This window comes from Curcuma longa, chromosome 5 (assembly GCF_044706935.1).
Source record: "Curcuma longa cultivar G26 ecotype Majalengka, Jawa Barat chromosome 5, ITB_CL_G26_1.1, whole genome shotgun sequence".
In the NCBI taxonomy this organism is placed as follows: Eukaryota; Viridiplantae; Streptophyta; class Magnoliopsida; order Zingiberales; family Zingiberaceae; genus Curcuma; species Curcuma longa.
Genome location: NC_133865.1, coordinates 5,711,446 through 5,727,420, shown reverse-complemented (window position 1 = coordinate 5,727,420; position 15,975 = coordinate 5,711,446). Strand labels below are relative to the sequence as shown.

General features: G+C 34.4%; 1 protein-coding gene across 2 annotated transcripts; it reads right to left on the bottom strand.

Annotated features, from left to right (window-relative positions):
* Positions 1-113: 113 nt before the first annotated feature.
* On the bottom strand, positions 114-14,978 carry LOC141829387 (phytyl ester synthase 2, chloroplastic-like). Of its 2 annotated transcripts, none has more exons than XM_074716845.1 (14): positions 14,690-14,978; positions 14,504-14,555; positions 14,337-14,392; positions 12,685-12,843; positions 12,492-12,596; positions 9,557-9,660; positions 9,079-9,200; positions 6,262-6,370; positions 5,670-5,800; positions 5,202-5,571; positions 4,048-4,161; positions 1,879-1,964; positions 536-645; positions 114-442 (listed from the first exon to the last, which is right to left on the bottom strand). In XM_074716845.1, the coding sequence occupies exons 1-14, from the start codon at positions 14,976-14,978 to the stop codon at positions 252-254; spliced, it is 1,998 nt and encodes a 665-aa protein (XP_074572946.1). In that variant the 3' UTR covers positions 114-251. The 2 variants fall into 2 exon arrangements, with proteins under 2 accessions (XP_074572946.1, XP_074572947.1); XM_074716846.1 differs by having other exon boundaries at positions 9,557-9,654.
* Positions 14,979-15,975: the final 997 nt, after the last annotated feature.

Here is a 15,975-nt window from a genome sequence, read left to right as displayed (position 1 = left end):
CATCAATCAAGCCAGTCTAATATTACATTGGCTGGACAATTCCACTTCTGCCTTAAATGATTTGTACTGACAAAACAAAAATTATGGATGAAGGTCATCATTATATTCAGCTATTATTTCTCTTCTTTATTCTTAAATCAATGATGTTATGAATGATGACAAAGCCAATTTTGGCTAAAATGGAGGTGACTTCGTCACTAATAAATAACAAGAAAAAATAGGGTGAACAGCTCATTCCAGCGGCAAGATGATCAAAGTTTAAATGTGGGAACTTCTGCTTCAAAACCGTGAGTTGTTTGGTAAAGAAGCCTTGGCAAGAAATGCCTGTAAGGGTCTTCCTCTCTTTTCTCCTTTAGATATGCAATGCAATTCTCAACCTCTGACTTCACGTGAAGATAAAGCTGTTGGGCGTTAGATCTATCACTTAGTTCCAGTCGCATTCCTTTTAGTCCATGCAAGGGCATGAAAAATCAGTAGCATATAGTAAAAAGACAAACAATAAAATGGACCTGTACAAGCATGAAACACGCTATACCTCTTGTTTCAATGGGCTTTCCGAACAAGAAATATACCCGGCCAGGTATCTTAGGTAACAAAACTGGAGGGTAAAGGTTTTGATTTCCCACCTCTTCATTGGAGTCAGTCCTGTTGAGAATAAGTGTAACATATTATCTCACTAATGTTGAATTTATAAATTAAAAAGCCATTGCGAAAGCATCAAATAAGCATAGTTTTAAGAGTGAATTTGTAACATTTGGCCAAACTTTTTTGGTATTACATAATTGGTGTGCTTGTTATCTACAACAATGTTCATGGCCCCAGTTAAGCTAAAATAGGGATACAAGATCAATGAGTTGCACCAAAAGGATAGAGAAGAGAGGAAGGGTGGAACTGCACTTGAAGATCAACTTCACCACATAGGAAAGGGGGAACTAGTAATCAGAAGATAAGAACACAAAAAAGCTTTAGATTTCATGCTTGTGTGAAAGATTTTTGAGTTTGAGTCTGTTCTTTTGGACCAAAGAGAAACCTTAAAGAGACGGCTAGGGCCATAAAGAGGGAGACTGGAGTTTTGGATAATAATCCATAGGGAGTTAGAGAGAAAACAAAAAGAATTGAATAGAGGAGTTGAGGGGGCCGTTTTGTTAGTGTTTGGAGTTGGTTGATGATTTGGGTCAAACCTAGCGAGGGTGAGAGAAAGGTGTGTGCCTCTAATGGAGAGAAGTCATTGGATAATCTTAAAGGAATATTTGGGCCAAAAGAAAATAGAGATGAGGATTCAAGTATGAGTATGAGTAATCCCTTTCCAAAATTTCGGAACAGATGAGTTAAGTCATAATTTTATCATATTGTTTCATATCTTTTGAGTTGTTTTATAATTTTTGAGTTATTGTTATTTTGACCATTGGTAAGTTTTAATGTTCAGTAACTGGTCACAGAGACCGAGATAGGACAAGGTTGAAATTGGATTAGAAGAATGATGTTGTGCAGTTAAAAGAGTTGTATGCATGCATTTTGGAGTAACCTACAGGAGAGGCCAAAATGACCGTTGAGACTGAAGTGAGTGTTCTAGAGGGAGCTAATTGGAGAGATTGTATCGAGGTATTGTTTTGAGTCAGTTTTATCTTGAGGTAATTAGTTAGTGAGCTATTAAGTAGCCCTATGAGTTGCCTGAGTGGATAGTATTGAGTTGGTAACCAATCTGATCAAAGTTGCCTATCCATTTTTCCATGATCTAATCGATAACATAAGTTTTCTATTCTCCTTCCCTCTTTTCTCTAATCACGAGACCTAGTGAGGCCCATGACTTGTGTTATGTCATAATCTCCAATTATTTAACTACTTTAAAATAAAAATCAAATGAAAATAGCACTGTACCTCAACCTAACAGCATCCTCATTTATTTGCTTGATTAATGTCTGATAAAATGGAATTTTAAGAAGATCATCATAGTCAAGCAAGACCTGGAAGAACAATATTGAGAAACTAATTGATAAACAAAACCAGTATCTGACTAAAAGAGATTCCACAAAAGAATAGTTTTCTATCAGGACACAGAAAAATTCATTTGTAGGTACTTTGCAGTTTTATTGTATAATACTGAAATGCAAATAACCACTAAATGTGCAAAAAGAGAGAGGCCTCATTTGGTATGAGAGTTCTGTTTCCTATATACCATGTAAGTTGGTGGAAAGTAAACAAAACCCATGTTTGGTGGCATGTTCCACAATATTTGATAGGATTAAAATTCAAGAAGTTCAACTACAAAACTCATGTAAGAGGTTGTGTTGTAACTTTTGCAAAATGGATCCATTAACCAGTACAAAAAAATATCAAGTTTACTCAAGCCTAGCTATCTTCCTTATTGTTTATTTGTTCCTCCATCATCTTCCATTCCAAACATTGTTAAAACTTCTCTTGTTCATTTTTTGAGAAAATTTGATTTAGCTATGGCTATAGTTTAAAATCTTGTATCGTATCGAGCAACACGGACGGAATTTATCATTCTGCATACTGACCAATATGACATCGACACCGTCACACCCCCTAGAGTCCCCGCACAAGGCCCTATAGTGGCGCGGAGGCCCCACCCAAGACCCCACAACCGCACGAAGGCCCCGCAACCGCACGGAGCCCTCGCACGAGATCGTAGCAGCTACGTAAGGCCGTTGAATTTTTTTTCATTTTTAATTTTTTTTAATTGTTATTTTTTTCTTTTATAGTGGTTAATTCTTTCCCCTCTTAATTATTTCTCCTTCCTCCCCATATTTTAATTTCTTTTTTTATTCCCATCATCCTAAACACATGAAAAAAAAATTCTTTTTAATTTTTTTAATTCCTTTCCTCCATAATACATGGAAAAAATTTTCTCCTTAAACGGACTAAAATAGTTTGGCTTCCATCCAAATCAGACAGAAAGCCACTGCATGCAACCGATGTTCTATTAAAAAACTATTAAAATTGTTTTAGCAATTATTATTCATTTTAATGTTTTTATAATAAATTACAAAGTTTGCTTTCTTTCTCTCTTTCTTTTCGTACAAGGTAATACATGGAGGGAGTTTTATATGATTTTGACCCCTCCAAATAAACAACACGAGAATCATTCTATCACTCTGCCCATTTTCTTTCCTCATCTTTACTTTCTTTTGCACCTTTATCACTCCTAAGAAACACAGACTTAAATCAGCATTAGCAAATCGAGAATACGTTCTACACTCGTACATAATACAGTGTTTAATTCCTAAGTAAATAATTCCAACTCACCCTGGTGTAAACCCAAGTCAAATTCAGAATTTATCTTTGTGTATAATAGGTAATCTAAAGATATTGCTAGCAGTGCCACCTTTTAGTTTTTCCTCTTTTCCAAAAAAAAAATGGAAGATAACAAGGTGACAGAATAGCATAGTTCGATTGAACAGGATCCAAATTTGGATATGTTTCTTGTTGTAATTCATGATATGCAATGCCATATACTCTACTTACTATTTTAGCTTATCTAGACATAGAAATAGTTTTCTGATATTTACAAGGTGGTTAAGGGTTTTTGAAATGAAATTGGAGGGAATTACAAGGTAACTGCACAAATGACTGGATGTCATTGCATGGTAATGGTTGTAAAAGAAAAAACACTGATAATATTATCAGGACGGTGTGTAGGCCTTAATATAACATATTATAACATGAAAGGTACATACATTACCTTCATTCCATGAGTATGGAAAATGAAAAAATAAGCTACATAGAAAATATTAAAGTTGGGGGAGGTGAATCACACAACCAAAATATTTACAAGCATTCTATCTCAACGTTCATTGCTTAATGTGTGACATTGACTCTTTAGTTCATCACTTAACCTTTTAGCTAGCAGAACTTGATGCTACCAAATTACAAGCCACATATTCTTTATGACAAAAATCAAGGTGGAAATAATGAGATACTGGAACAGAATAACATGGCTCTACTTTGAGGAGAAACATGAAAAATAATCAGGAAAAAATACAAAGAAATGAAGGAATTTCAATATGGTAATCAGTATATACTCACATTACACATGTCGTCTTCTCCAATAACCCCAAATGGAATGATTGTGGCACCAAACCTTGATGCCATTCTGACAAACTCTGGCTTTTCTGGCCAAAATAACTTGTATTCTTCACCCTAGAGAATATGAAAATTACTCAAGTGTAGAAGGAACGAAAATGGTAATAAATAAGTTTTTGACCAATCTGAAGTTTAATTAGACCATCAGCTAAGACACCATAAAAGCAAAAATGGTACAGAAAATACAAAGTAGATTAATTAGTGAGCATCATGTACAATTCATGTTAATCACAGTTATCAGTGTACATATCTGTTCTATAAGTTGTACAACAAACATTACTTGCACTTTACTTTTTCTTATTGTTCGTTAATTTGATTTTATAACTAGTGGGAATCATCGCCTCTCTATATATAAGACTTTATCCAACAAATACCAACTATTTACCCTTATTTAAAACCAACCTTGTCCATTAGTTCAATGGTTCAGTGTTGGCAAAATCCAGGTTTATGTTACCAACTATTTACCCTTCTCTTGAACTTAAATTTATCATTTCCCTTTCAATGAGTTCAACTTCAGGATCTGCTTGCACCAGAAGTTGTAGCTAACTCAAATAGTTGGAACTCGGGATTTCCAGATTGTGAATATTGTTGCATTTTGCACATTCATTAAAATGCTTATTTATTTAACTTATTCACTCAAAAAGACAATAGTTTTGATAGTTTGAAATTTTAATTCAAGTTAACTGTATAAGTCACTACTACTTAACAAGTGTTGAAGAATGACTGCCTTCCAGCAAACAAAAACAATTAAGGAATGGGTTTCATAATTAAGATTGGCAGAGAATCAAAACAGCACTCGTCTTTATTCATATCATCAAAAGGGTACTCCTCTTTCAAAATTTTTCTATTAAAAATAGAAAACAAAAAAAACTATAAAACCTAAAAAAAAGACCACCTTGGATCTGCTTTGGTCAAAGCAGCTCTGAGTGATGCTGTTTTGTAGAACACAGCTCCAAGGTGTAGTGCAGAGGATATTTTAGGGAGAAAAATATAGGTGGGCGATTGTTTTGATAATTTTTAAAAGAAGGGTGCCCTTTTGATGATATAGATAAAGAAGGATGCTGTTTTGATTTTCTGCCATTAAGATATAAGATTACCTTTCTATGAAGTGCTTCTCGTGCACCTCCAGGGTACAATAAGACAAAAGCTTTGGCAGACAGAAGCTTATAGAAATTAGGTGCTGAGACAGGAACAGCACCCACGAGACGATATGAATCAAATGATGATGAATCAGGCATTAGCTGCTCAGAATCCCTATTAAACAAGAATGGATGAGCAATTCCTCGTAGATGGATCTTTTTCTCAGTGACGAATCTTGTGAACAAGGGACCCAGCTCTAAACCCATTAACATGTGGTTCCCCACCAACACAGCAGGTCCTTCTGATGAAATTCCACTTAGGCCATTCACTATCTTACCATTTTGCAAAGTTGACAGCATCACAGGGTTAGCAGCAAGATCAACCCATCTGAAATATATATATATATATATATAATAATTACTCAAGGATTTGATGCTGCAGCAAAAAAAATCTTTTATGCTGAAAAGCAACTTCTTATATCTCACCTGTATTGCTCTGTTGCCTTCTGGAACTCATCTGGAGTCATCAATAAATAATCTGATACATAATCAACTTGTCTTGAACGACGATAAAAGCCTGCACCCTTTACTATGGATACCAAATCGATGCTACTTTCCTGTCTCAATATATGATGCAATCTTCCATTATTATAAGATAAATGATCAGTTGCACAAACTTACAAAATAATATCATCTTTCAGCATTGACGAAAGTAATATATCTATGATGTTTCAGTAACCAACATGTGAGTCTCTGTTGCATTAATAACAATCATGAGAGACATAACCCATAGAAGTTATATTTTCTTGTTAGATGCGATGCACACTGAACATTTGAAATGCAACTTGTTGATTAAAAAAATACTTCATCGACAATATGAGATATTTCTAGGAACCACTAACGAAAAATTATCATAATGGGCAGAAAAATGATTGTACCAAAAGAATTGTATTATATAGCAAAGTTGATAAGCACTAATTTCAAGAATTCCACCTTACTAAAATGGTCAAAGGTCCCTTCAAATAATTTAACCCAATTACCCCGATATACTTGTGAATAAAGATAGTAGAAATCTTACTAAGAAAATGGCGTGACCACTTTCTTGGAAATGACGGATCCTTGAATTTGGCAGTAAATTTCTAAGCCTGTCAGCTTCTTCATGGCTTGGCAATAATTGATCCCTCCCACTATAACAAGGCTAATGTCAAACTTCATCAATATGTAAGGAAATTGTAAATTAAAAATAGATAAGACATGATGAATAAGTTACATGAAAAAGATATCATGTGGAATGTTCTTCACATGCACAGATGGGGATACATTATTAATTTACCATAAACACTTCCTTTTGTTTGCTCATTATTAAGCAACCAATGAAATATTAATGATGGCACTGATGCAACATCAGAAAACTCTGAATGGAAAGAAACTCACAAAGTGGCCAAAAGTTCATTAAAATTGAAGATATATCCTTTAAACGGCCCTATAATAAAATAGCTACCAACCTGTTCTCCTAAAATCAGGGACTAAGTTCACCAGGTTCATTATGACTACTCGAGCATAGTCTAAAATCAGGGACTAAGTTCACTAGGTTCATTATGACTACTCGAGCATAGTTGCAGAATAGTCAAGGGGTGTCTTTGGGAAAGTTGACTCTGGCACTTGTGGGATCTTAGAGAACATGGTGCTATTTGATGAAAAGCTTTTGATGATCAAATTATCATCAATATCTAGAATGCCCTTCAAATAGATTTTCATACACTTGGTCAAAAAGGGTTCCGTAATAGTGTCACAAAGGAGAGTAAAGATGAAGAAGATGAAGAGGAATGGCAAAAAAAAAAGAGGAAGAAGAGATAAAACTTCCACCCTCAGTCATCTTTGTTGTTGCAGGATTCAAAGTGCACGAAAGTGTATTGTTGTATGTGTGCCCTCGGTCATCATTCGTCACCTAATGCTATTTCTCTAGCCTCTCATAGCTGGGCATGAGGATAGGACAAAGAATAGTCCCTTGTGTTGGAACATCGATAGTTCGACTACAGGGGAGGGGGCGATTGTATCAATTCTTGTAATAAATAAGCTTGATACAAAATAACAAGTGTGTGATGATCAAAGTGATAATAATGTAGCAAAAATGAATAAACTAGATGCACATTATGATAACCAGAAGATATAATGTGATCTAGAAACCACATTCCTACTCCACGACCTACAACACATCCATTGTATCACCTTGAAAAATCCACACAATTAAATGAGACAATGAGGTAGTCTCTAGAAGACTATTACCTCAAAGAGCTTAAAATCTAAGGATAAAATTGTCTTTATTTTCAAAAAAATGTAATGTTCCTTTTAACACATGAGCAAGATGGAGCATGTTTAGACTTTTTTTTTGAGTTCTAAAGTCAAAATTTCTTTCGAAAAGGATATTAAACCAAGCTGGAATGATCACCTTAAACATTTTGGTTGCCAAAATTATTTTTTGCATTGACAAAAATTATAATAGTTGGAGCCTTAACCAATACACTTTAGTCTACCTAAAAATCAATTTTGTAGCTCTCTCTCTCTCTCACTCTCACTCTCTATCTCGCTCCCTCTCACTCTCTATCTCTCTCAACCTCTCTTCTCTATCTTGTCTTGTTAAGGCGATCTTGCCATAGCAAAAAGAGACTGACGACACTATCAGCTATCTCCCCCTTCTCTTCCCTTTATTTTTCTTTTCCTCTCTCCCTCTCATGTTTGTTCTCATGAGAAACCGACGTTGTCAACACCACTCGACTAAGGGCAATCATCGTTGTCATTTTCGTTCCTTCCTTACTCTTTCTCTCTTCTTTCCCCCTCTAGCTACAACTCTCACTTTTAAATTACCTACAACCCTCGTGCACCACTACCACCAGGCCTAGGGCAAGATTAAGTTATTGACTCCCTAACACCCATCTTTTGTTGCCTTGCATTTAGGGCATCATTGTGACCGAACCTCGCACATTAATTTTGGGTGGGTTGAAAGTAAGAATTATGTGTCTAAGGCATAGTTGTGACCTAACCTCAACCTTGCACGCCAATTTCGAGCAGGTTGAAAGTAACAATTTAGTGTGTTTGGCTTGTTATTTGGGTTCCATTAGCTCAGGTGTTTCGTATAATTGAAATACCTACTCTATTTCATTGGCCGAGGAAAATTGTGTTATATACATTTGATTTTATTAAATTTATGTTTCAGGGTTGTTCTTGTATTTATGTTTTGGTATTTGGATTAAGATAAGGAAATAATAGTTGGGTGTTAGTAGTGGATGTTGAGTTTGGATTATAGTGAGGTAGTTGGACCATCATTAGAACTATCAACCTTGAATTTTAATTCTTAGATTTTATATTATTATCATATTCAAATCATCTTGAACTTTTTTCTAAATTGTTTCTATTCTAGTATTTGTAGATTCTCATTCGAGGGAAGCACATTGCCTTGTAGATCCTTAACTTGCTGGACACCAGGTTTGATTTTACTTGATGTACTTCTCATTTTGTTCATTTATTATTTTGTTATTTTATATCTCCATTGTATTCTCATTTAACAAAAGAAATGAATATAAATATATATTTTTTTCAGCACTTCTTGTTCATCTTGAATTATTTATTGCTGTCATAATTTTGTAATTACCTTTTGTTACACATTTAGCTAATATGATACCTCCAAGCAAGTGGCACCCTAGGTCATGACAAATGATGCTAATTTTCATTGATAAATTCAACAGCATTATAGAGTAAATATCACTAACAGATAATTCAGAGTAATTACATCTTCCCAATTACTTTTAAGTCCAGCTATACTTGCAGACACATTAAGAAGTGTGAGTTATTTTTTAGCATTGAACTTAGCATATATAGGAAATGATTGAAGATGTACCTGGCTATAATCAATGTCTGATTTTTTACAACATGAAGACGAGAATTCACAAAGAGCGAAGCTGATTTTAGCAAGTCTAATTTCCAGATAAGTGATTCCATTGGCAAAATATCGACCAGAAACTGCCAAAGAAAGTAGAATTATATATCACTTAGTTGTGTATTACACCAAATTTCTGATAGTAGAATTGTAACACTGAACAGAAACAATAAACAACTGTAACAACAGATATTAAGTAATTTTGCATAATGTTACTAAATAGTGTGCTACTAGTGCAGCTTTGTTATTTACTTTGTTCACAATTTTTTCCTCCATATTACTTGTCATGCATTTTAGGATGGTATATGCTTTCCTTTAATTAAAAGTTCTACATGACTCAGTAATGATATTACTAATGCAACTTTATATAGTACTCAAGGGAAAATAAAAATTGTATAAGACAGGTTTCACTGCATTTGAAATTATAGTAAGCACTCACAGAAAGGCCAACAAAAATTTTGTTGAGGTTCTCTGATAACCCCCCAAAAACTTGATGGAGAGAGAGATCATTTTCTTTCACATAAGAAGCATCCATACCTGGACCTAGAACATATGAAATTTTAAGTATGATACACATGGAAGAAAACTTCAAGGTTAAGCATCATTATTTATTTTGGACCACTAATCTGATGGCAGTGATGAAGCATATTATTGCAAGCTTACTCAGGCTATTGTCCTGATAGCAATTGATTCTTGTATAATCAGACAATAAAATATTCAAAATTTAGAATGAATGGTATTCATTTTTTGCTGAAAGAAAGAATAGTTTTAGTTTTTACATTTCAAACTTTCACCAGAAAATGCTTTGGTTGAAGATGCCATATTGAGGTATTTTACTAGCAAAAAATAGTGATGAGCATCATATTCATAAGATTATCTTGTTTACAGAATGACTTTACATGTGATATAATAGACAATCTTATCACTATCAAAGGTTGAGTTGATAAAAGTAGATAATAAATAAACTTTGCCAGTGGATCAAACCAGATATGTGGATTGGTAAACTTACACTAGCCAAAGGTTACTCATGAGATTGTTCCAGAAATCCATGGCAAAGGCAGAGGAAGATAGAAATAACATTGAGTCTGATTAAAACTGTTTTTACCCTATGATAACATCAAAAACAGGAGAAAGAAAAGCACACCCACAATGTTCATACATACACATACTCTAGCATTATTCTATTATTACAACTATAACTTTAGCTATATACAGCAACTATAATAAATCGGGAGAGGTAACGTTGTAGGCAATACTTTTCTCAAAATCATTTTGAAATAATACTTGTAGGCATTATTTTCTCAAAATCATTTCGGGTAATTAGTATTTTGACATTTACTAAATTGTTTTTTCATAATGTGTTTTGTAGTTAATGGGTCAATAGGGTCACATGACAATGTCATGCATAAAGATGACAGATCACCAAACTTGTCAGCCTTACATCCTGATCTTAATTATTTTTTATCATAGATTCATCAGGTCTCAACATGTTTGAGTCAAATAGACCAGCATGTATGGTGAATCACAATTAGGAGGATATTTTCATCCATGTGCAACAATGTAGGGAAATATATAGATGGGTATTCAATAGAGAATGAGTTTACTATACAAATTTTATATGGAAACCCTAGATGGATGTTGTCAAAAAAGAGAATCCTATGTTGTGGCAGTGTAGATTGATCCTTCCAACATGAATTGTTCTGGTAAGCTATGTGTGACTATCAATAATTTGATAGTGTCAATACTATAGGATTATTGAGGAACACTCTGGGTGGATCTGTCAAATGTAAAGGTTGTTAGAGTGACCAAGGAATCATCACTTATCATAAGAGTTAGAATGTCTTACATGCTCTTTATCAGTTAAGACCCAAAAAATTCTTGTCCAAGGTGGGCACAATTAGAAAAGGAGGTCATACCGTCTATGACAACAAGAATGGATATGTAGTCATTGGAGAATGGAGTTTTGACTAGCTGCAATTATGGATTTATTTACAGCATCTATTGATGAGGTGAATACACCCCATATAATAAATACTCACAGTTAATAATCATGTAACATGTAGATTATTATTGTCTTTACAGGATTAAACTCATTAATTTTAATGCTCCCATTAAGCTGGCGCATAAATGTTTGTCTTTCCTAACTAGTCAACCAAAAATCAAACTAGTAAATTGAATAAAAGTGGTATATTCTTCGGAAAAAATGTACAGCATGTTGATCTTCTTAGGCATAATAACATTAAACTAGCAGTAAACTTTAATATATTTAATGTCTTATAATATATTGGATTCCTTGGCCTGATATGGGGAAAATTATTAGGGTTTCCTCACCATTTGATAGTTCAACTATTTACAACTAAGCATTCTACGCTACCCCTTAGGCTGCTTGAAATTATGTGGATCCTAACTTGTTATCATTATATCTAATTCTTGAATCTCTCAAGAACTTAGTCAATAAGTCAGACATAATCATTGGAGCTGGTAAACAAGGTGATAATCTCCTTGGATTGCATCTTTTCCTTTACTAAGTGTCAAACCAATTTCTATATATATATATATATATATATGAAATATTGGATTGTAATCGTTACAATATAAATTCATTGGCTTAATGGAGGCATTGTCTAACTCAATCATCAATTTATTATGCCAAAATAAGCTACACACACCTAGGCACTTAGCCTTGCATTATGTATCTGCACTTGATTTAACCACTGGATATTGCTTCTTGATCTTCCAAATTATGAGATTGTTCTTGTTCCAAAAGAATGCAATAGCCCAACATGGCCTGTCTATCTGTAGAAGATTCTACTCAATTCACACCTACAATAGTGGTCATGGTTATTATAAGGTCTTTCCCAGGAGGATTATTATAATTCGCAAAATTCTTACAATTTCCTTCCACCGATCATGACATGAACTAATGTAAAGCAGAGTTAAGTTGTTATGAATTAACAATCCTTGCTTCTTGTATAGTTTAGTATTAAATTATAGTCAATAGAGAATAACGTGGATCTATGTCAATATGGATTTTTTTTCTGTTGTCGATGTCACCCTCCAATGATACCTACAGATCTTACATCTTTGTCTTTAGTTTCCATAATGCCCATTCCCAATATGTTTACATATATTACATATTACATCATTAATCTCCTGTGTACAAGTACTTCTTTCTTTTAACTTTTTTTTATGTCTACACATTAACAATCAAATTTATCCTCCAATTTTTCAACCCACCATTTTCTCTCTATACCCCTTTCTATATTTCTTCTTTCATTCTGTTTTTCCTCTTCTTGCCCTCAATCCCAACACAGTTCTAGCAATGAGCATTTTCTCGAAGCGCACAGTTCCAATTGAGTGATTTGACCACAAACCTGTAATCAAACGAAAGGAATTGGAGATAGTAGCATGGAGAGGTTCTGGCAGGACTCTCAAGAAAGTTGTGAATGAATGAAGCTGAGACTTGGAGAAGGATGTAGCTGCAGGATCGACAGATCAGAAAGAAATGCAAGAGCATCATTGTTCAGCGGAACTACTGGCTAGCTAAGTTGTAAAGAGCTGCAGAACCTGGATTGGCTAAAATCAATATCAAATCAACATTTTGGTTGCGTGCAGCAACAGCAAGAGCAACACATGCACCAATAGATTCACCAACAAGATATATTGGTTTCTTCTCTATATAAGACTCTTCAGATTTGATTGTTCTTTCCACTAATTCAACAAGACCTGCACAGAGAGAAAGCTTATGGGAAAAGAATAAATAGATAATATGTTATTTCTGCATACATAAGATATAAATGTTTAAATATCCACCCACTGCAATCTTAAGTAGCTCTAATACATAATGCTCAGAGAAAAATAATTGAATATGTTAAACATATCTATGAACATTTCCAAATGAAGAGAAACACCTAATATTTGTAGTTATATGGTGACACTATACCAGCTAATATATTGCAGGCATATCTAGGGTAACAAATGGGGAAAAAGTGCAACATATGATCCCTTTAACATTCTAATTAATTGTGTGGTACAATGAGTTTGCTTTCGAAATTTAAGCAAATTGGTTGTATTAAAAAGCTGATAACATGGCACTATATATTCCTTTTCTTATAAAATAATGAAGCACTTGAATTTAGTTTAGCATTGTGATCATCACGATAGAAACTGATGTCACACACCATATTCAAGCAGAAAATTAAAAAACCAAATGAATCGTTTAAAGAATGCAGAAGGCCAATATATAGAGGAACAGAAACACAGAGAGTTAGATGAAGATGCATCTGAAAAGAAAAGGATGGAGGAATATCTCATTATTAGATAAGATCACGCTAAAATAAATGTATGTACAATCCTAATGACTAAGTTCAAGAACCACCAAATTGTCATCTGTGAATTGATATGGCTTAACACAAAGATGAACACAATGAAAAGTTGAGAGACACTCCCCATAAAGGAAGAGATGGTAAAGTCAAAATTTGACAACCTCTTAATAGACTTTTTCATATTTCTGAAATGGAGATAAACATAGAGAAGTACAACATGAAGAAAAAAACGCACAGGATATTGTCCAACAAACTAGAGGCAAACTTCATTTCATTTTAATATTTATAAGTAATATTAATGGAAAACACCTCAAATAAATGAACCAGATGTGCCCATGTAAAACTAAGTGTTTTCCAGTTTTGGCATAATATACAGTCAAACCACTGCAAGAGCATGCGCATTGCTAACTACATATTGAAACTTCATTCAACTCAATATTATAACTAAGAGTTTCAGAAAGTGAGGAAAGGCCCACAAGAACCAAGGCCAGCAGTAACCAAATTTGTGAGCATAGAAAAAAGCATCCTTTCCAAGCCCTAAGGTTCAGCCCAACATAGCAACTAGCATAGTCAGTCAAAGATAGAATTGATTCCCCTTTTGTTGAGATAATGATCCATCAAGTATACTTTCCAAATTTCATATTTGGAGCATCTAGTTGCTACAAATATGAATTTAGTCGTTTGCCCTGAGTAGATATGAAACTGAAAATTCAAAGTCCGAAACATTTGTGATTGACAAAGGACTTGTGAACAATCCACTTCAATATATACAGAGTTATTCATCAAACAAGATAATTTGAAAATAGATACAGTTTATCTCTAACACTTTTTGCGATTGTAAAATGTCTAAAGTTTGAAGATCAAGAAATAAAGGAGATATTTTATAGGGAGGACCTGCAAAAGTTGTTCTGTCCATGACGGGAATATGCAAACACCAAATGTCGAATATCCTGAAGGTAAAAGAATAAAATCGTTTGTCGGAATTATACACCAATTGCAAACAGGAAACCTTTAGCAGTGAGCAAAAATCGTGGAAGTTCAAAACCTAAGGCAATGCTTACTTTCCCAGTCTCTGGTGATGTCGTATTAATCCTAGGCCAGTCCCATCAATACCTGGATTTTGTGTCTATCAGCAAGGACAAACTAACATGTTTTTAACCAATAACTCGAAGTACTGGTAAATTCCACAGTTATTTAACGATGAAAAGATGAATAAAAACAAGATCTGAATCAATCTCATAGCAAACCAGGCAAGTAAAGGAGCAACGGCGAGTCCTTCCCCCGAGCCCCACACTCGATCGGGGAAAACCAGCGGGGTGGGCCTCCATCCGGCCGGATCATCTCCCTGGACTGCTCGATGTAGTCTCTAAGATCGCGCGGCTCGATAACGGAGTCGTCTAGGACCTTGCCGGCCACTGCGCCTCTGGATGTACGAAAAGTAACCTCCGCCCGTGAGGTGTAGAGAAATCTTCGCCGCTGTGGCGGTGATAAGCGAAGTGGGAGCGGGGCGGAAAGAACCGCGACAGCTGTCGCCATCGGAAGCGGGTTCACAGCCTTCCCTGCTCTCTCTCTCTCTCTCTCTCTCTCTCTCTCTCTGTCTCTCTTTCCCGTTTTGGACTTCGGCGGGACGAAGAGAGTGAGATTTGAGAACACCCACTTGCTGCTTGACTAGGTATTCACGTGAGTATTCAGCAATGCAAGAATTACTCGACAATAATTACTTGAAATAATTTTAATTAAAATTGACTCAGTTATAATAAAAATAGCATTTAAAAAATTTTATTTAAATTAAATCAATTTTAATTAAATTGAAATAGCTTTAACCAATAAAAAAAGCAATTTTGACTATAATTACTTAAATAATTTAAGTATATATGCAACTCCACATTAACACTAGAACAAGCATGCTTTAAAAATATAAAATACCCCCTTTGTGCAACTATTTATTTTGTTGCCTATAAAGTACATATAAATTTAAATTTATACTTTTAAAATTAGAACTTTGATCTAAATAAGTTAATTTATAAATTTATGCTTTATAGACATATATATAATATATTTTTTGATTTTGAATAAAAAGAAGCAACTTAGGATAAATATGGAGAACTGGAGATTCTTTGTTTTTGTTTTTGTGAACACACAAACAAAATGCTTTCACTTCAGATTTTGCGTTCGATGAAACTGCCAAATCACGTGCTGAACGCTGCTTTCAGGATTGGCCTAACATATATACAGGTAGACATCACTGTAGAAAATTGTGGGCCTTTCATGTGTCGACTTCAGAGGTTTGTTCCTTTCTTCCCGGTGCCATCGATCGAGAGTACAACTGAAGTCTGTTAGCTAATCAATAAATAATAAATAGGGCGGAGTTAGGTATTACTTTATTCGAGTTTTAATCTGGGGTTTGACGGAGTTAAAGAAGAATCTGTCGTTTAAATTTATAGTAAAAAAAATAAAAATTACGTGTGTAAAAGAGGAAGATAGTCTGAAAACTTTTGATAAATTTAAAATTAATTCAGAGATTATAAAATTT